This window comes from Ictalurus furcatus, chromosome 17 (assembly GCF_023375685.1).
Source record: "Ictalurus furcatus strain D&B chromosome 17, Billie_1.0, whole genome shotgun sequence".
Lineage (NCBI taxonomy): Eukaryota > Metazoa > Chordata > Actinopteri > Siluriformes > Ictaluridae > Ictalurus > Ictalurus furcatus.
The window spans coordinates 2,303,689-2,329,747 of record NC_071271.1 but is presented as its reverse complement, the minus strand read 5'-3'; the positions used below and the strand labels follow the sequence as shown (position 1 = coordinate 2,329,747).

General features: G+C 39.2%; 1 protein-coding gene across 2 annotated transcripts in view; it reads right to left on the bottom strand.

Annotated features, from left to right (window-relative positions):
• lsamp (limbic system associated membrane protein) overlaps positions 1-26,059 on the bottom strand; it is a 690,614-nt gene that overhangs the window by 306,818 nt on the left and 357,737 nt on the right. The window contains exon 2 of one of the 2 annotated variants that reach the window (XM_053647175.1): positions 2,878-2,949. The exons of the other annotated variant lie outside the window; for it this stretch is intronic. Coding sequence (XP_053503150.1) covers positions 2,878-2,949 — 72 coding nt within the window. The remainder of the gene's footprint in view (positions 1-2,877; positions 2,950-26,059) is intronic. 2 annotated transcript variants of the gene reach the window in all.

Genomic DNA, 26,059 nt, shown 5'->3' with positions numbered 1-26,059 from the left:
TAACCAGCCAAGGAACCACTATAAGAACCGAATGGGTTTTTTTTTGGTCAGATTGTATCTTTTCAAGACTGGTTTATCAGTATTGGACATTTTGTGTCTCTGGACATCGCTTTCCAAGAGTTCTTACACATGTAGAGCATTTAATCCATCTGAATGACACCCTGGTATGTTCTCTATCTCGATACGGATCTTAAGCTACAGTAGCTGAAAACACAACGATCCCACCGTGGACCGAAAACATCTGAACAAGGTGAACAAGTCTGAATCGACTCACCTGCAGGAAGTGAATCACAATTTGTAGATTCAAGCTGCTAAACTGAGCCAAAGGACAGAGCTGTAGTAAGTGTCATGAGTTCTGGAAGTGAGAATAAACGCTGGATGTGAACACACAAAACGTTTAAATCTAGATATTTATATAATTACGTAGCGGATTACTGAGCGCCGGCAACGTGTTCTCCGTACTCGGGGGATTTTTGCGATTTCCACACACACCTGGTGAAAATTTATTTATTTATTTTTTCCGACGTCATATTTTTGACCGTCCCCTGAATGACCAACAGGAAGTAGTTAAATTTATCACAATCCACACACATGGAATCCACGGGGAAGCATTTTAATCAGGACACTTTCTCCGCGAAGATACAAAGCCATAATCCTTGATCTCGGAGACTCTGATTAGGACAAATTCTCTTCAGAGGTGCCTCTCAAACAGCACTCTAATTAAAAAGGTCATTCTGGTGTTCGAGGTTAATTATTTTATTTCATGTCTATCTGCAAATCTCCTCCATCGGAGCCTACTTTTGTTCCTGTTCAATTCCTGTCTGTATTTAATGTCAACGTCAACATCACGTAGAGAAAAAGCATTCATACCGAACATGTCTTATGTGAGTTCTATGAATATATAATGGAAAGAGAAAAAAAAACAAACAAACAAAAAAAAAAAACCAATGTGAAACATTTCACACAAATGACTCAGTGGCTGTTCTGTCTAAAATAGACAATTAAAAAAAAATAGGTATAAATATTCGTATCACATATTTCAGATGTTTGTTTCCCTGCTATTCATAATTAGCACCAAATCTCACTTTAGAGTGTTTTATGGAAATTTAATTGTTGATTCTGTTAATTTAGTGTTCTGCAATTAGATTCAGTGTTGAAAAAAGAAAAAGAAAAAAAAGATTTTTTGGAGTTAAAACAGCTAAAAAGCACCGCATTTGTCGTATTCATTTAAAAGACTCAACATGCTGATCATTTGCTCCTCGTATTGATAGAGCAGGTGCATTTTTGTATCCCGACAGTATACCTGTTAAAGCATACACTTGGAATATCCTTCCACCCCTGCTGCTATAATGCATTGCAATCAAGCAGAAAGCAATTTCATATCCTTTCAGCTGTGTTTTCTCTACAAGGGCTTCACACAACCTGCTGTGTATCAAAGGGAGGCTTTACAGAATAGCGTGTCCTACATTTCTACCCCAATGATGAGCATGGAGGACAGTCAAAGGCATAGACGTGAAGTCAAGGCATGAACCAAAAGACATGTATGAGGAGTCCTAGCTGGTGGCTCCCAACATGACATAAATATGTGATGAATATCGAATGATTAATACCTCAACAAAACAAAAAAAAAAGATGCTGACTGGGCTTAAAAACGATTTTATCATTCCCACACAATAATACACTGGGATGGTATCAGTGGCATGATGTTTATGCATATTTTTGACATAATGGAATGTCGGCCATGTGGACGTTAGGCATTCCTGTCTTTTTTTGGGCTAGTGTTTCAGGACGATCCAATCGTTTATCGCGATATTTTAAAATGGGTAATTGTGAGCGTTGGAAAATCAGTAACGCCTAAACAATATATATAAACGAGCCTAATACAGACTAATAAGGCTTTACGAAAAATACTATTAGTGTACATCATAAAGAAATCTCATATGCACACCTGTCAAGATTTATCACTCAAAAATCCACCAATTTTCTTTTTAGCTCTCTAATAAAAACAGATGAGCCGATCCACATGTGAATCTGGAATGATTGACAGTTATGTAGGTGTTTTGAAGTCTTCGGTATTAACCGACATCCCTGGAAGCGCCGCCCCTAGCCCTTATTTCGCGTTATGCAACGCTTTGTCTTGACTCTAATTTCCTGTTGATGTGGCAGCTTCGATTTGGAGAATGTTTTGAGTTTGTTAATGTGAAATAAAAGCTACCAGGGTGTGTTTGACTTAGTGAGCAACAGACAAGTATTAGTTAATATCAGCTAACTGTATTTACTGGGAACGGACTAAAAATCTTCTCCTGCCAGACACCGTTTTTGTGTTCATCATCTGACAAAATGTCTTTCTGTTATGTTTTTAAAGTACTGGTACTCATGTCTTGTTCAGTAGTTGCAACAAAGATATACCTGTTTCTACACATTTTGAGAGCACGCAATTACTAGTTCCCACTTCACAAGCCCCACAGCGCTCCTACTACTTTCACAGGTAATAGCTATGTCACAAGAAATGGGCATGGGTTCTCAGGCAAGATGTTGCTGGATTTGTATTAGTTATCATCCTACATCGTGTCACCCTGTCCACTGGAACAGTGCTATTACATTGACTTGGTATTAGTTGGAAAGACTGAAAAAGTGCTCAAGATAAACCACTTCAAATGCAAGACTGAATATACTGAACACAAAAACTCAATCGTGCTAAATATCCTACTTCCCATGGAAATTGATTCTTGAAGCTGATTTCCCACTCAAGAGCTCGATCTAATAACCCATAATTAGAGATAATTGCTCTCTCTTGCAAGGCAAAATGAGAAGACTGATGGAGATAGACAGCGGGGAAAAGAAAAACGCATGCGAAAGAGTTCAGGTGAATCTTACTGCATTTCTGCAGAACACATGATGTCCATTTTGGATCAGGTTGACTGTCACTCTCAGGATCTGCACACTTACCTGTGGAGAGAGAAAGAAACAAGAGTCAGAATAAGACAGTCAACCTTCTAGCATTTCTGCACCTCCACAAGGCCATGGAAGACGGAGCACAACAGGAGGACATGATTCTAAACATGAATTAGCATTTAATACAGGTACAACACAATGACACTATCTGTATCTACATCTGCAGCTCTGTAGTACTCCAAATATACATATTATGGAAAAACCCCATCAGTAGAAAAGTCAGATCCTCAACCTCATCTACATCATTTCAGTCCATAATTGCTCTCAACTAGAGATGTGTACGTTTACAACATGCACAGTTATTATTGTTGTTTGTATCTCTTGGTGATATGCCGGTTCTATTTCCCGAGATATTAACAAACTAGTAGTAGTAGCTTAGTGGTTAGGGTTCGGACGAATGATCAGAAGGTTGAATCCTGATACCTCCAAACTGGTGGCTTGAGCAAGACTCTACACCTTCTAAATTGCCACTTTGGACAAAAAGCATCTGCCAAATGAGTAAAATGACTGATTTAAATTTAGCATGAATGAGTAATCACTGTAAATGGTCTTGGTTTGTCAAGCAAGCTTCATATCTGACAGCTTGCTCACACCTGCATGAAAGTCACGTGACTTTTTTGTTGTGTACAGTGGGATCCCACAATACACACCTCTTATCTCAAACGGACACCCTGTGAACCATTCTGTTAAAGTTTCTTAAAAAAAAAAAAAATGCATATTCAGTCACATTAATAATACATATAATATAGCCCTAGTAGAATTATTAACAATTTCATCCAAATGTTACCACTGGAAACCAAACTCTGACCTTCTGAAGTTATTTGATTTACATGTCCTGGACTAATGTGCACTTGACCAGATTAACCTTCTGTGTTTATTAATTAATGTCAAGACCTCTCGTTCTCCTAATGCGAATGAATTTCCTGCACTCTCCACTTCATTATTTCATCCAAAGATTGATTTAGAGTTTGGAACCTGCGTCTATTCACTGCATGGCGGAGGAGGAGAAAAAGAGAGATGGGGGATCTGGAGAATTCAAGGGTAAACCATTTTATTTTGCATAATAGCACATGCTATTTATTTTTTACACTATTACACACAGAGAATGCTCTCCAGAACTGGGTCATCTTTAATAGAAATGGGATATCTGTGGCTATAAACAGAGTAGGAGGATTTTATGTCATTGATGCTATTTCCAATCATTGTACATTTAAAACTGACTTTATAGAGGAGTTCCTCCAAATGTTTTGCTATTGAACTTTAGCTTCCTAGATGAAACCTTTCCTACATAGAACCTATAAGGGTTTCCCAAAAGGACAAACCAGTGGGGTCCACACTGGACGGGGTGCCAACCAATCACAGGGCAAAATTGTGCACACATGCGTACATTACGGACAATTTGGAAATTCCAATCAATGTCAATCTTTGGACTCAATGCTAACCACTCAATGCTAACCACTAAACCACCCTTATTAAAGCCATTCGGGTTTCCCAACTGGGACAAACCAAAGAATCCTAAAGTGTTCCCCTTAACAGTGTAGTTACTAAGAAAATGGAATATCTTTACTTCTTTTTTTTTTTTTTTTTAATGTTCTAGCTTCTATGAACTCTGTTCTACATACTATAAGATTTTCCCAAAGGGGACAAACTACAGAACAGTTTAGGGTTTTACATTTAATCGTTTTATATTTACTAGAAATATTATATTCCCAATATGTATATGCTCTTTAAATAAATTGTTTCTCAGGAGTTCTTCAAACTTCCTAAATGGACTGTACGTGAAACCTTTTCTACATAGAACCTATAAGGTTTCATAATGGGACAAACCAAAGAACACTAGTCTAATCTAAATCTAACGTTGTAGATACTTAGAATATGGAATAAAAAAAAAATAATAATTAGGGATTTTTGCTTCCTAAAGCAATTTTACTTTCTACCCAGAACCAATAAGGGCTTCCCAATCAGACAAAACCGACCTTCTAGAAGTCCAGATGTTCCTTCATTAAATTCATAAATAAAGAAAAAATTGAAGGGTTTTGAAAAGGTTCATTGAAATATTCACTCAAAGCAGAAATGTCGATGATAAAGAAAACCCTGAATACAATTATACTCCATAAAGACATATCAATATGCACGGGTTTCTGAAAGAAAATGAAAGATTTGCAGATGGAGCTGGAATTCATTAGCAGCTATAATCTAATGAGTCATCATCATATGAATAGCAATGACAGTAATGTGATATTTGCGAGGTTATTCATGCTCGATGTATCAAGTAAGGACGTTTTAACTAATTGTTTATCAGCCAGAACTTCTTATAGAGAGCACTTCATCTGTGAAATGAGCTCAGTTCACGTCCCATATTCATTTGCTACATTAGGACTTTCACATCATTGACAGTTTATTGCTGGTTATTATTTCTTTTGGACAGAACTCATCTAGTCATCAAAGTCATTTTTCAAATTTATGTGGAGGAAGAAAACTGATGGCATTAGACCAAAAAATAAGACAAAATTATTCAATTTTTCACAGCCGTGATTGCAGACATGAGTGTGTTAAAAGAAGACAGATTTCCATCATCGTTTAGAAATTTTATTAAGTGATTGTTAAAGAAATGCTAACCACTGAAAGATTCCACCATAGAAGAACACATCAAAGAACCCTTTAGAGTTCTAGATTTATCCTTTTGCTACGAGTGTAGTTACTAGAAATAAGTTGTTCTAGTTCTTCTAGCTTCTTAAAGGCAGTCTACATAAAATCTATAACATACATAGAACCTATAAATATTTCCTAAACAACCAAATGAATTTATCAACGCTTTAGGATTCGGGATTTTACCTTTCTCCCCCTAATACTGTAGATACTAATAATATTGACTATGACAGAAAAAAAAATATTATCTTTATTTAAGTGTTGTGTTATAGCTTCTTAAAGGAATGTAACCTTTTCCTACATACAACCTATAAAGTATCCCAAAGTAACAAATCAATGCATGGTTTAGGGTTATAGTTTATTATTTACGGCACCATTAAGACGATCTTTCCATATTAATAACATTGTCATAAAAGAGTTTATGACAGTGTCACGAAAAAAAAGATTAAAATAGCGATCCCGAATTAGATAATAAATGTTATTATCTAATAAATGTTAAAAAGCCCTACTTTTTCCAAGAAACATCCTTTTCTAATATTAGAGCTTAGATTATTGGTGTTACTTGATATATGATAAATATATATATATATATATATATATATATATATATATATATATATATATATATATATATATGAATTTTAAGTTATTTATCATATATCAAGTAACACCAATAATCCAAGCTTTATCCAAGATTAGACAAGGATGTTTTATATATATATATATATATATATATATATATATATATATATATATATATATATATATATAGATAGATAGATAGATAGATAGATAGAACACCCAATAAGTATACTAAAATAAATGAGAATATATAAGGTTTTCCTGATGGGATAGACCAAAGAACACTTTACACTTAACCTAGAAGCACAAAACACTCTGGAGAAAATAACAGTAAGGCCAAATATATATTTGCCGAAGTCCATACTGTGTCAGCATTTCAACAGCCATGGCTATTAGGGATAGAGAAATAGGTTTGAGAGTTCTCAGGAATTCCATAAGTACACACAGCATTCCTATAAAACCCAAAGAAACTAAGAGAAACATTCATACACTTCATACTATGGTTGTGAACCTAGACAGAGAACCAAATTTACTGTAATTAAAAGAACCACCACACTCTGTGGGGTCTCTTCTGCATTAAAGCAAAATACGGTCCATAAATTGTGTCCTAAAAAAAAGCCACCTTTCTATCGTGCACTGAATGATGATGCTATTGGATATTTTCGAGAGCAAATGGAAACTCTGACGTTTATGATGTGTATCTCCAGCCAGTGGGTTCAGTAATGAAGCATGCCAACATAAATAACGTCCACTTTCCTGGAACACATCAGTCTGAAAATCGAATGTGTGGTTCTCAGCACGCGCTCAGGGAGTTTCACGTTAATGTGCTCAAACACAGCAGCAAAAGACACATTGACGTACAATCATCACGTGAGTTTTACAGCAAGATCATTGGTGAGTCTGGAGCTTTAATGCAATGAGTTCCTAGTTTATTAGCTGCATTAGTGTTTTATTGAGAGAAACTAAAAACAAAATAAATACATATATTTCATGTGTGATTATGTGACAAACATTTGGATGCACATTTCACCACGTTATGAACTGCACACATGACTCCATCCATCCATCCATCCATCCATCCATCTTCTACCGCTTACTCCTTCTTCAGGGTCGCGGGGGAATCTGGAGCCAATCCCAGGGAGCATCGGGCACAAGTCGGGGTACACCCTGGACAGGGTGCCAGTCCATTGCAGGGCACAATCGCATACACACTCGCATACCCATTCATACACTACGGACACTTTAGACACACCAATCAGCCTACCATGCATTACCATGCATAGTCTTTGGACTGGGGGAGGAAACCCCCGCAGCACGGGGAGAACATGCAAACTCCGCACACACATGGCCCCGGCAGGAATCGAACCCCGGACCACACATGACTCAAAAAACCTAAAATAATACATGTAAAAAAACACATAAAATGTCTGGGTTACGCATGTAACCCTGTTCCCTGAGAAGGGAACGAGACAATGCATGAGCTTCAAACTGTGGGAAGCGCCCTCGGGGTGGAATGTATATCCAGGCTGTAATATCAAATGAATGTGGGAATGAATGCGTAGACCACCTCGCCACAGCACACACATCCTGTAAGGGTACCCCTTTGGACAAAGCCTCCGAGGAGGCGACTCCCCTAGTGGAACGAGCTCTTATGCCCAGAGGCGTAGTCCGACCGTGCACCTCATAAACGATAGAGATTGCTTCTACTATCCAATTAGAGATGCGCTGCTTTGACACAGCATCACCTCTACCGTCGCCGCCAAGCAGACCAGCAGCTGCTCCGACTTACGCTACTGGCCGGAGCGGTGGAATTAAGTACAGAGAGCTCTTACTGGACACAGTAGGTGCAATTTCTCTTGCTCTGATGTGAGGAATGGAGGAGGGCACAAAGCCTACAACACTACCAGCTGGGCAGCAGATGTAGACACTTTAGAAATATAATCCGGCCTAGGATATAAGAAGGCCTTGGCTAATCCAGGGGCAAGGTCAAGGCAGGAAGTGGCAACAGGTAGAGCTACCTTTAGAGTCAGAAGCTTCTCTGATGTTGACTCTAAGGGCTCAAAGCAGACACCTGACAGACCTTCCAGGACCACAGAAAGGTCCCAGGAAGAGATACGTGGTCTGCAGATGGGCCTCAGCCTCCCGGCACCATTCATAAACCTCGATGTTAGAGGATGTTGCTCCACAGAAGCTCCATCAATGGGGCATGGCTGGCTGAAATGGTGGCCAAGTAGACCCTGACTGTAGAAGGAGCCAACCCTGCTGAGAAACATCCTTGCAAGAACTCCAGGACTGTAGCTATTGTGCAGTTCACTGGGTCTAGCCGACATTCCTCACACCACGAGGAATGAGGGCAAACCACAGCAGGCAGTGTGTTGTCTCCTCGGAGGCGAACACATCCACTTCCGCTTGGCTGAAACTCAGCCATATGGACTCCACCATTTGTGGATGGAGCCTCCAATCCCTGGGCCTCAGCCCCTGCCTCGACAGAATGTCTTCCCCCACATTCTGGTTGCCTGGAATGTACATTGCACTCACTGACAAAAACTTTCCCTGCACCCAGAGAAGAATTAATTATGCCTGCCTAAACAGAGAGCATGAATGTAACCCTCCCTGGTGGTTGATATAGGTTTTGTCCTTGGATTAAACTCCTGACTTTTCAGCCACCACTGAAATGGTATCATGTGCAATAGGCCCGATGGTATGATGTTGGCTGCTGCTGCCATAAGCCCCAACAGTCTCTCGTAGAGACTGGAGGGGATGCCCAGACCCGGCTTTATCTTCATCAATGTTGATAGGATTGACCCTACGCGTGTTAGTGATAGAAACACCCCCATAATAGTAGAAGCCCATATAACCCCTAGAAAAGTTGTCCTCTGCACTGGAGAAAGCATACTTTTCTTGAGGTTCAACCTGAACCCCAAGCTCCTTATGTGGGCGAGAACAACATCTCGATGGTGAATCGCCAGCTCCCTGGATCGTGCTAGAATTAACCAGTCATCCAGGGAATTTAGTACACGGATGCCCTGAAGTCGCAAGGGAGCCAGAGTGACATCCATGCACTTTGTGAAGGTGTGAGGGGATAAAGCTAGCCTAAAGGAAAGAACCTGATAATGGTCAGCATTGCCTCCAAAAGTGAACCTCAGGAACTTCCTGTGACTGGGAAATATTTCTATGTGGAAATATGATTCTTTTAGATCTATTGTCACAAACCAGTCCTTGAACTGAATCTGTGGAACAGTAAGTTTGAGCATGAGCATCTTGAACCTCTATGTCCAAAGAGTATGGTTCAGATGACGCAGATTTAAAATTGGCTGCATACTCCCATCTTGTGGACCAGGAAATAACAGCTGTAAAAACCTCCCTCCCTCAGGGAACAGGGTACATGTTCTATGGACCCTTTGTCCAAGAGGGATCTTACTTCCTGCACTAACATTGGGCTCTGCTCTGTGCTGGCTACTGTGGTGAGCTCTGAACTGGACCTGGTAACCCTTTTCTACGGCAGACAGAACCCATGGAGACACATTTGGCAGTAGTTTCCACGTTGCCATATGGTCTTTTAGTGAGGTCAACTTCTCCACATACTGTTGGAGGGAAAGCGTAAGATTTTTTTTGTCCTGTGCCCTTCGTTGACCAGCGAAGACTGAAAAGTTGGGACAGCCTTGGTTAGGGGAAGCCCTACAGTAGTACTGCGGGCTAACTGCCCTAACAACCTCACGTCCCCTGATACCTCCCTCCATGACCCATCTGCTTGGCCTTTATGATCATACTGAGATCAGGCCTATTAGCAGGGACTGTGGCCGCCCAGTCCCCCTTTCTCTCCACGGGAGGTGGCGGGCCTCCACACTCGCCTTCTGTGCCTCCCTCGCACTAGCGCTGACCGCCCAGGTGAACTGAAAATTCATGTGAAAATAAATGGATCGAGTGTAAAAAAAATAAAAAGAATCACAGGAAAATAAATTGTGTGAAAAATTTACATGTGGAAATAAACTGAATTATTTAAATAAATAAATAAATAAACAAATAAATAAAATCACATGGAAATAATTGAATCATCTGAAAGACTAACATGACAATAAATGGATTCATGTGTCAAAATGACGAATCATTTGTACAAAAAAAATGTGAAAATAAAGGAATTGTGTCAAAATCTCATGCCCTACATGCGGAAATTGTGTCAAACACAACATGCACACACGTCTAAAAACCATGTGTACAGTACATTTCACATGAACTTTGTATGTCTTTTAGGAATATAATGTAAAAGTGTGTGGTTTTTGCTATAGTTCTACATGCTGATGATGCTGCATAAGGTCCACCGAGGAGGAGAATATTTAACTAAAGCTACAGAAGTTAATAATACGATTCCGCCTACATAATGTCAGCGCTCTCTGTAGCGTTTCTGTCTTAAAGGTCATTACATGTCAGAGAACAAGATGTTCCTCAGGTTAAATAGAACAGGAAAACAGTCCAGCCATTGCGAACCCACAAAGTCAAGGGGTTATGTCAAGTTCTGTGTGGGATCCTCTTTGATAAGGAAACGCACTGCACCCTGAAAAGAACCAATTATGGACTTAAGAATATTAATAAGTATCCAGATGACTCAAATTTGATGAAAAGTTAAAAAAAAAAATTAAATAGAGTTCGGTTCAGGGACGTGGTAAGCATGCGTACCTTCTCTTCTTCTTTCATTTGTGGAATTCTAAATCTTTGTCACAGTGGTATTTCTCAGCCCACTTTGGAACAAAATGTTGCACATGTCACCACTTACCGAGAACCCACGACTTAGCACAGACTTACTGAAGCCTTAGGAGCCCTGTCCCATTTCTTCCGACCCAGTTTTGCAAACATACACCATTTAGGTCACCTCGCTTTAATACAAAGATCTTCAATTAACTTCATTTAACTATTAACTAAATACAACTGACTGAATTTTATCTATGCTGAGCACCGATATCCCATCCAGATTGTATTCCCATCTCACAACCAGCATTCCTGGGATAGATTCCGGAACCATCACAACCCTGACACGCAAAGAATAAAGTGCGTATTAAAGATCAATGAATGAATAGAGTAGAGTTTTTTTTATAACAGCAAAAGTAATTAAATGTGGAATGAGATGTTCAACAAGCACATATGGTCAGGTGTCTACATACTTTTGACCATATAGTGTATTTGGTTGTGGTTTACATTACTTTATTCTCTTTAAAGTAAATATATGTAGTCGAGGATATATGCATTGTCAAAGAATCCAATACATACATGGCTATAGGTTGCTTTTCAACTGATTAGTGAATCCAATAGATGGACGTCTAATTAAAGACAACGTCATGCTGTTGTTCATGAGGGAAAGTGACATCTCTACTTCCTCAGCGTTCTCTTCTAATTGCCTACTCGACATTACAAACGTTGCTTAATAAGCAACTTTTTAATGCTCTCTATAAATCCAAATCCACTCAGTCCAATCTATGTTAACTGCGTATTTAATCTATACACCATTAAACAAATAAGCCCCAAATAAGTCAGATCAATCAGGATCGTGTACTATTGGGTGATTTTTAAGATGTCTCATGATTGAAGGTCATCCTCTCTATTCCTCAGCATACTGAATCAGAGGATCAGACAGATACGACAACAACTTGCCCAGGGCCAGGAGTTAATTATGGCATATAAACTCTCCAAAGATGGCTGTAATAACTATGAACAGATCTGGAAATAATGCAGACCACATGATGTGTGTTTGTGAGCACAATCTCCATGGGCAGCAAGCCATGGTGCTAATTATCTTGTTAGAAGACGGTTTATAGCTGGTATGGTGCATTTGGGTGTTAGAAAAAAAGAACGGTTTTCGTACTGAATGCAGCACAAGCTCTGTGAAATGTAATGGATGATGGAGGATTCAGAGGCAACAAGACTAAAAAGACCCCCATTAAGGCTGTAATTGGCACATGATTGTATATTTCTAAGAATTTGCACGAAGTAATTTGTATGAAGAGTTATAAATACAAATTGGTTTATGCAAATTCTAATAAATAAGTTGCAAGGGTGCTGTCTGACTGCAGCTTTATTTGTATCAAAGAAAATAAAGAATGGTAATTCCTTGAAATTTTGCACAGGATCAGACTGATAGTGTCTATCCATCCATCAGGGTCACAGGGGAGCCTGAAGCTTACAGTATTCCAGGAAACTCGGGGCACAAGGTGGGGGACACCCTGGACACTGTGCCAACTCATCACACACACATTCACACACTATGTAGAATTTGGAAATGCCAATCAGCCTACAATGCATGTCTTTGGACTAGGGGAGGAAACTGGAGTACCTGGAGGAAACCCCCGAAGCACAAGGAGAACATGCAAAGTCTGCGTATATATGGTGGAGGTAAGATTCGACCCCACAAGCCCGGAGATGCGAGGCAACAGTGCTAACCACATAGCCACTGTGCCCCCCAGTGATAGTGTCCCCCCAGTGATTTTAAATTATTCATTCATCTTCAGGGTTGCAGTGGATCTGGGATCCACCTTGTGAAGACTGGACATGAGGCAGGAATAGACCTTGGGTGGGGTGATAACCTGGACGAAACCCACCAGGAGTACATGCAAAATCCTGGAAGACAATAATCTGAGCGAAAGAGTGAACACAGGAGTTAGTGTCATGCCCACCATAATTATATTCTCATTGATCTGCATGTCCATCTCTTCACATTCGGTATATGTCCTTGTTAGCACACTTTTTGTTGGTTGTTTCTTCTATCTGGATATTCACGTCCAATTGGTATTCCCTTGGTTTTTGCCGACCCTGTGGCGTACCGATGACAATTACTGCAATAGGGCTAATAAACACACTGAGCATACGTACATTTGTGTCTGGCATCGCAATTCCACACGTGCGTTACAGATTAAGTGGTACAGTATGCTAGGATAGGTAGGTAGACAATCTGCACACTAGGGGAATAGTCAAATGGCTACACTGTATGATGGTAAAAACACATTTTCAAACGCTGTCCTGGAACATTGTCAGGGTACACGATTTCTCAGGGTAGCTATTTGAGCTTTTTGTCCTCAAAGGTGTTACCCGCTGGTACTGTCTTGACTATTTCCAGGTAATAACTGAATATGTTTTGCTACACACCCAGTCAGTCAAAGACAGCTTTTATACCCTAGATCAGTGCCTCTTAAAGTGAGTGCTGTGGACCTCCAGGGTTCAGTGACGCAATTAGTTTCAGTGATGGAAATCTGAGTTATTATATTCATTATTGAGTTTTACTGGTAAACTGATTTGACTTGACTGGTAACCTATGGTAGTGTAAGGCCGGTTGCTGATTGGAATAAACACATCCTGTAGCAATGATTTAATGTTTCATCTCTCCAGCTTACTAATTATGGTCTTACTACTACAAATCTGTAAGAGTTTCGATTGGACTATTCACCCTGAGTCTGAACCTTCAGTTAAGAGTTCTTTCCAGGTTTTATTCTTAAGCACTCATTAAAAAGAGCAGACAAGCTAATTTCTGGTGCTCAAAAAAGTATTTTGTTACATTTCATATCAATGCCATAACCTTTCATACAAGTTAACTTCTTCGTCTGAAAAAGAAGCACAAACACCAGCTGACAGATTCTCTACAGAGCAATCAGACTGAAAATGAGTGCATATCTCAAGTAACAAACGTGTTTATTGTGGCTGCGAGGGCCTCGCGGAGCTTGAATGATATGCAGATCCGACATGAATAAACAGGAGATCACAGAAAGGTTTATTATAATTCAACTAAAGACTACCGGCTGTTGGTGCTCTGGAGAAATACTAATTGTGTCAGAGGAAGGGTTAGAAATTACTCTACATGTGTTAAAGCTAGAGAAAAAAAAAAGCTTAGACCAAAAATGCAACTAAAGTCTATATTAATAGATGCATGGTGACATTTATCTCTAATTAACATCTGACAATCAATAAAAGGTCATTTGGGAAAAAGTAAATAAAGACAAGCATCAGAATCAGCACTCGAGAGGAAGAGGAGGTACTGATCCCATTTATGAAGGATTCTCAGTGGAACAGACTGAAATTGAACTCTCTAACTGAAAGTTCATCCTTCCAGTGACTAGTTCCATCATTAGTTTAATGTGTTGGCGTGGGGCACTCGAGAGCTGTAAGATTTGCAGAGGCACTTCAGAGACATCTTAGCCTTGGAGTATGATACTCCCACCCATTAATCCATGCTGCAGATATACGTTCACGATACATCAGGCAGTGTACGACTTTATAAAGCACGACTTTATAAAGCACAAATGCTTTACAAATACCCAACATGAGCATTAGATACTCGTAATAAAACCTAATCTCGGTGTAGACGCTTGATAACAGCAGACTTCTTCGTGAGCAATAAATGTTCACTTTTAAGAGAACAAGATTGCAGACAGGTTCTTTATGGTGTCATTTGAACAACAACAACAACAACAGCAACAACAACAACAACAACAAAGATTTCCCATTTTGCTACTGAAGGGGCAGTGGCTTAGTAGTTATGGCTCTGGGTTACTGATTGGGAGGTCAGGGGTTCAAGCCCCAGCACTGCCAGACTGTGGGTTACTGATTGGAAGGTCGGGGTTCAAGCACCAGCTCTGCCAGGCTCTGGGTTACTGATCGGAAGGTCGGGGCTTCAAGCCCCAGCACTGCCAGGATGCCACTGTTGGGCTCTTGACCAAGGACCTTAACCCTCTCTGCTCCAGGGGTGCTGCGTCATGGGTGACCCTGTGCTCTGATTTTCTTTTTTTCACATACCCCAGCTTCCTGACATGCTAGGGTATGTGAAGAAAAGAAAATTTCACTGTGCTGTATTGTATATATGATCAATAAAGACTCTATCATTGTTATGGTTTGCACTCAGATCTCTAAGAGTTGTTCATGATATCATGTCAATGAACATTCTAGGACATATTTGACAAAGCCTACACTTTTAGGAAACTTTTCTGAATCTGTTGCGAAGAAATGAATTTGTTCAGGTCAGTAACCTTAATCAAATTCCTCATTATTCTGTCTGCATTCCTTATTTCTTTAATGCTCGTTTTCTCCGAGGGGGTTGAAGATTTGCTCTGATGTGCACTGACTGTTGTTCAGCCAAGTAAATATTTGATGAGAATATTATGGATTAGACTTAACATTGATTTGTTAAAAAGATAAGTAAGTCAAATAAATACAAATCAGTGACTTGTGTCAGATTCTGTTGCACGTCTCCTAAGCAAACTGCTAGAAAAAGCAGAATGTCTAGCTTTTCTAAGCAATTAAGCTTTACCTGGTTTGGCATTTTAGTCATTTAAGGAACTCTATCCTGCTATAGTGGTGTTAGTCCTGAAATATTTCAGATATCATGATGTATAAAAATGTATTGTTTCCCTCTCTATACTCAGACTGTTAGTCTTCTTATTGACAAAATCCCTTAACCTTCCAAAATCTCAAATACTCCCACTTACAAAATGCCAAAAGCACATTATTTGAATCCGCTAATACATATGTATCAGGGAGCTCCACTGGCAGCTGGTCGTTTTACCCCTCTGGTCCTCAGATTTATACAATTTTCTCTCTGGAATAAGCTGACAGAAAGGACTCCTGGGGTGACTTTAGACAAGGTTTTCAAGATGGCTGATGGCTACAAGAAGAGTTCAGGGCATATCTGAACTCAAGTCTGAAGAGCTGAGTCAATCACAGGCTTTCTTGCCATAGTATCAGTGTAATAGTTGCAGTTCTCCAGCGGATCTCATATATATGGAGATAGGAATTCTCACAAGCGAAACAGATGTTCTTGAATTTATTATGAATCAAGTCGTACAAATGGCGCTGCCATTAACCATCCGTAATTTTTAATTGTTTATAGATTGGCTCACACACATGCTTTTTAAAAATTTTGCAGCTACAGTAAAAGGCAGAGGATATATCGCTTCCTCCGTCTGCGTCCATCCCGAAGAGGCAGCAGGCCTATAATCAATATACTTAATGTTGATGATTTCTCACTGCAAATCCACAGGAACATAAAGGCAAGAAAGAAATCATTAGAACTTGTACGAGCTTGTGCTTGATAAGATCAGAAGTGTTTAGAGTCAAAGGTGATTTTTATAGCCGTAATTTTAATTTATTAGTATTCAGATGGTAAGGACAGATACTGACTTCTTATTGCAGCCCATTGCACATCATTTACATGTAAAGGATAATGATATTGATAATGATTAGGGTACCGCGAGAAATGAAGCATATTTTATTAACATTTATGGACGGAGTCACCGGTGTCATGTGACCAAGAAACAAAGCGTAAAACACAGTGCACTTAAAGTTCTGACTGTTACAAAGCACTGACATTGGAGACTCCTTCCAAAAATGTCAAACAAGTGCATTATTATTACACTTTGATTCGCTGTTATAGAAAATGAATCAATAACTTTTGTCCAATCAGAATTGAGAATCCATCCGTGCTGTGCTACAAGGCGTTGTTCTTGGAGTGTAAAAACAGAGATGTGCAAAGATTTTTCCAGTAAACACCAGAGCTGCAGATTGATTTCCCTTGCATGTGTATTCTATCTTACGATCATATGTGTTTGTAATTTGGTTGAGGTAAACAGAAAACCTGTCTAACACGGTGATATTTTGACTACAGCCAGCCGACACCTGAGTTTATTTCTTCCTTTACAAAGCGAGGCCTTGGATTCTAAAAGCGCTCTCATAAATCCTCACAAAGACACCGCCATGTTCCCCAGCCGGTTTTACTGACACCCCTCATGATGCTGTTTGTTTTATTACACAATATGACACAGTGGTAAACTCTGTCAGCTCTGTCATCACTTCTCTGTCAGCAGTTCTCTAAATATGACACCCTTTTCCCTGGTGTTATAATAAATCAGCATGGCAGGTTCAGCTTGCCTGGCAGTCATAAATCTCTCTCACACACACACATACAAAAATACATACATATACACATACACACACACACACACACACACACACACACACATATACATATATATATATATATATATATATATATATATATATATATATATATACATATATAAATCCTTCCACTCGGGAGATGGAAAACATTTTCAGTAAGGCCAGCCCTCAAAAGCCGCTCAGATATGTCTTTATGTAGTTACATCTAGATAATATGTGCTTCTCCCAAGGCCAGACACTGATGCAAATAAATACAAAAGATGAATATCAGAGAAGTTTTAGCCTACTCTATAGTCTCCACAACTCTTAATGTGGTGATGCTACCACCATCATGCTTCACTGGCTGGATGATCAAACTCTGGATGGTGTTCTCAGGGTGATGCGCAGTGTTTCTACTACATTAAGTTCTACCGTAATCAGTTTGTTGGTGTTGGTTGGTGGACATCGTGGTGATTTCTGCACTAACAGAATGGACTCCACTCTGAACGAAACACCTCCACACTGACCAATGATGCGCCAAATCCACTGTACTGTCACCCCTTTATGACTTGAAGCAGGACAGAGTTTCCATTCAGGGTTTTATATCCTCAGGCATTTCGATATCCAGCCATAAAATTGTCTCTTTTTTTTTTTTTGCACCGAGCCAGGGAATGATGACAAAAAACAGCAAATCGATGGGCCTTGAAGCCTCAGAGGTAAAAAACAAACAAACAAACAAACATTGACATCTTTGAGGTGTTTTAAAGATGTGCGCCATAAAGATGCTTCGAATTACCTCTACCTCTCTATCTGAGCCGATAAAGATCTGTCCGTATTCCTGAGATGCCGTTGTACATGTCTGAGCTGCATTTTTCTTTTGCATGTACTGTATAACACACAGCATACACACAAACCGCACTACAAACATGACACGTAAATACATTTTTCACAGACAAGAGATGTGTTTAATCCACCGTGTAAGTCTGGCAACGCTGTTAACCCCAGAACTCTTTTGATTAGAGTATAGACCTATTTTTAAACCCCTTTTATTTACGTTATTTCTAGTCATCCTGTGACTCCAAAAAGCAGTCATCATGTTAGGAATAATTGAAAATACATACATAATATTTTCACCCATTTAAAAAAAAAAAAAAAAAAAAAAATATCCATATTATTTTGTTTGTCTTGCAGTTTCTACATTTTTGTATGTACATACGCTACATGGCTAACACATAACCATCACACCCACATGAAGTACACGATTGCCTAAAATGTCTTTATACTGCAGTGTTGTAGCATTAAGAATTTCCCTTTAATGGAACTATAATCCCCGTATGTTCTCCTCTCCCAATTCTAACAGTATAGACACGGTGAGAAACTGCCTACACATTGCGTCCTTCATCCTGTAAACATTAAACATGTATGAATCCAGCGCACCACCACATGCGAGTTACTCACGCTTATGATCTGCCTGCACATTTCGAAAGCTCAAAGCTCATGACGCTCTTCCGTTCATGGATGTTCCCATGAGATCTCGGGCTTCCTCATTAGGAGCAGCAGACCTCTGAAGACTCTGATTGAACTGCGTAATGGGCTAATCACATCCCCGAGAGGCAGGAAATCACCCCGACATGTACAGTAAATCACCTGCTATTCGCACATCATCATAACCGTGGCACACGCTCAGCTTTCTGCACTAAATCACGCATCGTTTTGTAAACCTGCAAGGATATGATGAGGACCGTGTTATACACAAGTGCACATTAACAGCTGTAATTAAACTCTTATTCGCACTCAACACACTTGTGAATACAACACACACACACACATTATTTAGTCAATGTTTCAATTAATTCTAGCATGATGTCCCAGAACACTGCAAAGTATTATAGACTTCTATTTAATTATTACTAAAAGGCCAACATTAATTCCATTAAAAAGGGAACAAGGGGTTTACATGTTGCTGTTTCTCTGTAACATGACAAGCTACGTCTTTTTTTTTTTTTTTAATTAACTACAAGAGAAAAAAAAGAGAGGTTGACATTCCACATTAAACATAACAACGAACGGACAAACAGTACGGTGTGCCGTTATTGAAATTGTATTTTTGGCAAATTGCTGCGGTATAAGAGGAATAAAACACTTGCTGTTATTGGAAAACTATAAGCTTTGCAGTCGCTAGAGTAACTTCGCTTCATCACACCACTCCGTCGTTGATTATTTTCCTATAACAGCACAACACAGAGTGGTCTATCGTCGTTTATGAACATTAGACAAATGCTATGAATTTAGCTTTGCTACAACGCACGGATCCGTCGTTCTGCTTGCATCGCTGGTATATTAGCACATACTTCAATAAAACTCATACACTGTTGGTATGAAAGGTATTTCATTTCAAACATCATATAAAGGTTTAACTCGAACACACAGCGCATCCATAATCTGGAAATGAGTCATCGTTTTCTCAGAACCAACAAGAACAACAGCAAACAAAATTAAATAAAAGGTTTGCCTAGATCTGATCTCAAAACCGTGTCAAATGGAGGTTATTTGGAGAGGTCAAAAAGTGCATGCTTGCTCTGCTCATCTCAAGTCAACACCCAGCTTCTACATCTGAAATAACTGAAATATCCAAGTCCACGCCTGGGGTCATTGAACAGGAAGACACCCTAACCATAGGCAAATAGTTTATCATAATCCAAGAGCTAGCAGAGGTCAAAATCAGAGAAACTAGGGGAGGGGGGACTACATGAAATATACATCAGGTATATTTCCTTAGATATTAGACTTCCTTGATCAGGGATTTCCTTCTATGTGGTTTGTAAACTTGATATTTGGACCTCAACTGAGGTTTGCTCTTCCACTTAGTGTACTTAAAACATTTTTTTTTTTTTTTTTTAGAAAAGCCGGATAGGTCTCCGAATTGCAGGCAAGGTAAAGTAAAGGAAATGATTGGGGAAGATATAATCTTTCACACTGGAGTGCCGTGTCAATGCTTCCTATGAGGAGAAGATTGAGAAGAAAACTCAGCCATAACAACGCTTAAATATTTCAACACCACGCTGTAAAACTCTGATAATAAGTGCTTCTGCTGGAAGTCTGTGTCTTTCCGTAACAGCATTAGGTTTAATAAGCGTCATAATTCACTCATTTCTGGCACTCGCAGCAGATGCATTCTGAAATGATTTCTTTTTTTTTTTTTCTACAGAGAAATGAGGAAATCATATGGCCGCAGGCCAACGACTGAGAAATGCATGACAGAATGTAAATGAAGGGCAGAAGTGAAGCCACCCACACACATTAATATGTTAACTGTCAGCCTTAATGATAACTTATGACAACTGGTTATAGGATTTTGTATTATTACAACGTTATCCCAATTTAAAGTTGAAATCGAAACTGGTGTTTCAGAGCTATACCTGTTCCTTGGTATTATGGACAGCAAGTTGTGAAACTTTGGAATTTTTTTTTTTTTTTTCCATTTTAACTGCATATAGTGCCCTCCACTAATATTGGCAAAAAAAAAAAAAAAACTTCAAATATATTTTTCTCATATGAATTCATATGGGTGCCAATAATTGTGGCATGTCTATATTTAACAAAGTTTTTTTTTTATAAACGTGTGTTGTGTATGCAATTGTTTGAAATCCATGAGAGCAGAGTATTTTTTGTGAATCTGTTGAACAAAAGATCTAAAGGTTAAACAATAAAGACAATTTTTCACAGCTTTCTTTGCTTATATTTACCAAGGGTGCCAATATTAGTGGAGAGCAGTGTAGTTAGTCACTTCTGGGATGACTCCTGTTGTGTTCCGTCCAATCAAATGCTCTGTAGAATGTATACATCACACCCCCATCCCATATGGAATCAAATCATGGCTCTCAAGCCATTTCATGTAATCATTGTCAAATTGCTGTGTTGTAAAAGGAATTAAAAAAAACTTCGAGGCGTGCTGTTATAGGAAAATAATCAACATTGGAGTCTTTACGTCTCACCCCAATCCCTCCTTAGCTTTCTCTCCGAAAAGAAAATAAGGGGCTCTATTAGGAAAGCTCATTCATTCAATCTGTCACGCAGTCCATCTGGTGTCTTCGTTTGTGCTGACAGGTATTTCCTTTGCCTGATGAGTTTTATTCCATCAGAGACAGAAAGCGTTCAGCAGCTTCCAAATAACGTGCAGAAAATTATCTTACCCCCCCCCCCCCCCACACACACACACACACTCACTCCCCGTCCACCAGCTTCACAATTTACAATTATATGCACGACAGATCCTGAAAGTGCATGACTCAGAAATCTAAATGGAAAATATCATGGGTTCAGGTAACTACGCGTATCATGAATATGCAGAGGCTGCTGCTTAGGAGATTGAAAGAATTGTGTGCATAAATTCTGGGCATCGAGTTTCATTATGCCAGTATTTGTGCAGAAAATAATGCATTTCTTTTTATTTCCCCTTGACACAGAGTCCATATTTAATAGTTAGATAATAGCTAGATGCAGTGGTGTTGGTGAAACCTTTGGAATTTTCTATGTATCTGCATAAATACGACCTAAAACATCATCTGATTTTCACACAAGTAGATAAAAGTGGATAGAAAGAAGCCAATTAAACAAATGAGACAAAAATATTATACCAATATTACATATCTGTGAGAGGCAAAAGTATGTGCACCTTTGTTTTCAGTATCTGGTGTGACCCCCTTGTGCAGCAATAAGTGCAGATAAACGTTTCTGGTAACTGTTGATCAGTCCTGCACATCGGCTTGAAGGAATTTTATCCCGTTCCTCAGTACAGAACAGGTTCAACTCTGGGATGTTGGTGGGTTTCCTCACATGAACTGCTTGCTTCAGGTCCTTCCACAACATTTTTCTTAGATTAAGGAGTTGGCCATTCCAAAACATTCACTTTATTCTTCTTTAACCGTTCTGTATTAGAAAGACATGTGTGTTTAGGGCCGTTGTCTTGCTGCATGACCCACTTACTCTTCAGATTCAGTTCATGGACAGATGTCCTGACATTGTTCCATCAATGATGGCGAGTCATCCTGGCCCAGCTTCAGCAAAAACAAGCTCAAACCATGATACCATGATACTACCACCACCATGTTTCACAGATCTGATAAGGTTCTTATGCTGGAATGCAGTGTTTTCATTTCTCCAAACATAACACTTCACATTTACACCAAAAATTCTATTTTGGTCTCATCCATACACAAAACATTTGATCTTCAGCAAACTGCAGACGGGCAGCAATGTTCTTTTTGGAGAGCAGTGGTTTTCTCCTTGTGACCCTGCCATGCACACCATTGTTGTTCAGTGTTCTCCTGATGCTGGACTCATGAACATTAACATTAGCCCATGTGAGAGAGACCTTTAGTTGCTTAGAAGTTATCCTGGGTTCCTTTGTGACATCGCAGACTATTACACGTCTTGCTCTTGGACTGATCTGTGTTGAGCGAACCCTCCTGGGGAGCTTAACAATGGTCTTAAAGTTCCTCCATTTGTACATGGTATGTGTGACTGTGGATGGGTAGAGTCCAAATTGGTGAAGGTCCTCAGAAACCTCCTTTGTTCATGCCATGATACACTTCCACAAACATGTGCTGTGAAGATCAGACTCTGTTATATCCCTGTTCTTTAATATAAAACAGGGCACTCACTCACTCACACCTGATCATCATCCCATTGATTGAAAACACCTGAGTCTAATTTCACCTTCAAATTAACTGCTAATACTAGAGGTTCAGATATGTAATATTTGATCATTTTCCTCAATAAATAAATGACCAAGTATAATATTTTTATCTCATTAGTTTAATTGGTTTCTCTTAATCCTTAATCCTTGCCTACGGAGTAGCCAAAAAAATCAGCCACTTACAGTCAGCATCATGCTATATGTTCCATGCTTATGAACTATGAGGGGTCTTTTTCAGTCCGTACAGGATTTCATGGAGTTTTTTCATGGCTTTTTTTCAAAATTTTAATCAACTAATCGAATTGGTGAAATTGCAGTTGCATGAAATTGTTTTGCACAGTCTTTCACAGTGATGTTTTTTGGTAAATGAGACCTTTTAACTGAACTAATTTTCAACGCACATGAATCGAAGCGGGCTTTGGCTGAATGCACGTTGCGATGATGTCACATGACACGCCTTGGCCCAAATTTGTGGTAATTTAGAAAAATTTAAGCTCCTCCGAATATTGTGGAGTTTGCTTCATTTTGCACTAATTTCTGTGATCGTAAAATCCTGGAGGACCTGCTTTTTAAATGAGTAAAGTCACAGTATTATTGAAAAATGGGTTCTTTAAGGGTTTGTTAGTTAATTAATGGTTCTACCTAGAGCTCTATTTGATAAAACTCTGGTAAATCTTTCAGGGTTCTGTCAGGTTTCATTTTCTCTGGACTCTGTACCATTTCCCTTGAGAGTGTAGTACAATTGGTGAATCGTTCTAGAGAGCCCTGGTCGTCTTGAATACAGTGGTCTGGCGCTCCACATCAGGTGCGGAAGCTACATACTGTATCTGATCTTAGTGCTGCATGTTGCTTGCTGTTACTTCCTGTTTCGAGTTTGGTGTTGGAGTGGAACGGGTTGTTATGATCAGGAGATGAGATAGACGCCTTAATGATATTTAACTAGTCATGATATGTACTATTTAACTAATGATATCAAACTAGTCCCCCAAACGAGCCCGGAATCAGTCCTGAGTGCAGACTCAAGCGAGAAAACACCGTAAGAGTGTACCAACAGCTGCGACGCCTGTTTCACTCCGCGTTCCCACAATCAAACCCTGGACTGGCGAAAAGCCAATTCGGAAATCTTTGGCTTTGGAATTCGCTACCTTGGGAATTTTTTCACTGTCTTCACATGGTTCTCTCACTAGTTGGAAAACTGTTTATATACGCCATGCTGTGGAGAATTCTCAGCCTCATCTTCATGTTAATGTGCAGCCATCTGTTTCCTGCCCATGAGCCAAAATATTAATCAGAGTTCATTTTATATATATATATATATATATATATATATATATATATATATATATATATATATATATATATATATGCATATTATAGATGCACCGATCTATCGGCCAATAATCGGTATCGGCCTATAAAAGCAATTTTTCACGATACACATCGGATTCGTGCTGTATGTAAAGATGATGTCTCGTGTGGAATGACGACAAAACTGCAGTTTGTAATCTCTGTAATTTCCGCACTGATAAAATTTTACACCGGGCACTGCAGCAGTGAAGCGGAAGTTTCGCTGTCAAGTCTAAAAAATTTTTTGCCGAGCTGTTCGAGCTGAATTAAAGGGTCAGTACACCGTTTAAAGATTTAAATGAAGATGAGTGACAATAAAAAGGTATATATTGCACAGAAAATATATTTGTAGAGTAGTATATTTCATATCCAGTGAATGTTAATATATAAAAAGTTGATATTATATATGGCCAGTTTGATTTCACTGATGAAGTAGAAATGCTTGTGTTTGTGGAGAGTGAATGTGAGACTAGATTTCAGTCAATGTTAATATGAATTAATAACATTCAACAAGTTAAGCAATCTTACTTTAATCTTCAGAATTGAGTTCATGTGTTAATGTTAACAGAGTAATGTGTTTTCTGTTTATGAGACCAGTTACTTAATAGGACAACCATATGACTGACTGTTCAGAGAATTGCTCTATTGCAATCTGGATTTCTGATTACTGCTGATGAGCGGTTTGCATCTTGTGGTTTGGCTTCTATATTTCTGCTCTTGAAGTCTTCTTCGAACGGTGGATTGTGAGACCTTCATCCCTGCCCTATGGAGGTTGTTGATGTTACTAACTGTTGTTTCTGGATTTTTCTACACAGCTCTCACAATATTTGTCATCAGCTGTTCTTGTTTTCCTCGGCCGACTCATTCGGTGTCTGCTGCTCAGTACACCAGTGGTCTCATTTTTTTTTACAAGACGTTCCATATTGTTGTATTGGCTATACCCAATGTTTGTGCAATGCCTCTGATTGACTTTCCCTCTTTTCTCAGCTTCAAAATGGCTGCTTTTCTCCCATAGACAGCTCTCTGATCTTCATGTTGGCTTATGCTTTTAAACAACAAATGCAGTCTTCACAGGTGAAACTGAAGGCTAAAACCAAGAGTAATTGTTCAGAGCTATTTATTGTTTAAACAACCAATCTAACAGGACACTCCTGGGTAACAAGAAACACCTGTCAGTCACATATCCCAGTATTTTTGCTCGCCTACAAGTTGGGTGGTCTGACACAAAATGGGCTATGTTCTATGTCGTTTAACACGTCTACATATAAATACCAGGAAATAACAGCTGAAATTCTAAACTCTCTTCTCATGTTCATCTTTTGATCTCAAACCCAAATGTCTTCAGTCTACAGCAAAAAGCACTGAATTGGTCTTGCCGTTCCAATAGTTTCAGAAGGGACTGTATACTGTTTAAACCGTATTCCATATTCACTTCCCATAATTCACTTCTTGCTCCCTCGTGCGCTAAAGAGATTTCTTATTTCCTCATCATTAGCAAATCAGTTTTGGCAGAACGGAGAATCTGACCCTGTTAACTCTGCCCTGCTGAGGATCACCGGAATTGCTGCAATCTTCAGGTCCTAACCCTGTCAACTACTATCAGAGCTTTTGTTCAACCATTTTAGCCCAAGGATTTTTTCTAAAAAAGGTAGAATAAATGGTCCTTTTTGCCATGATAAATCTCCATGAAAAATTTCCCTACGTTGCCATGCACCAATTCAAGGGGGATTGAGACAGGCGAAGTTGGGCGAGTTGTAATTACAACACCACAATCGTTTCTATAGTAACAGCCCTTTCACAGGGACCAGTATGGTGGATTGTTGATATGGTGAAATTTCCTGTAAGGAGATGCATATTTATATATTTATAGAAGGAGTCTCCAGTGTCAGTGCTTTGTAACATGACAAGCTGCGTTATTTT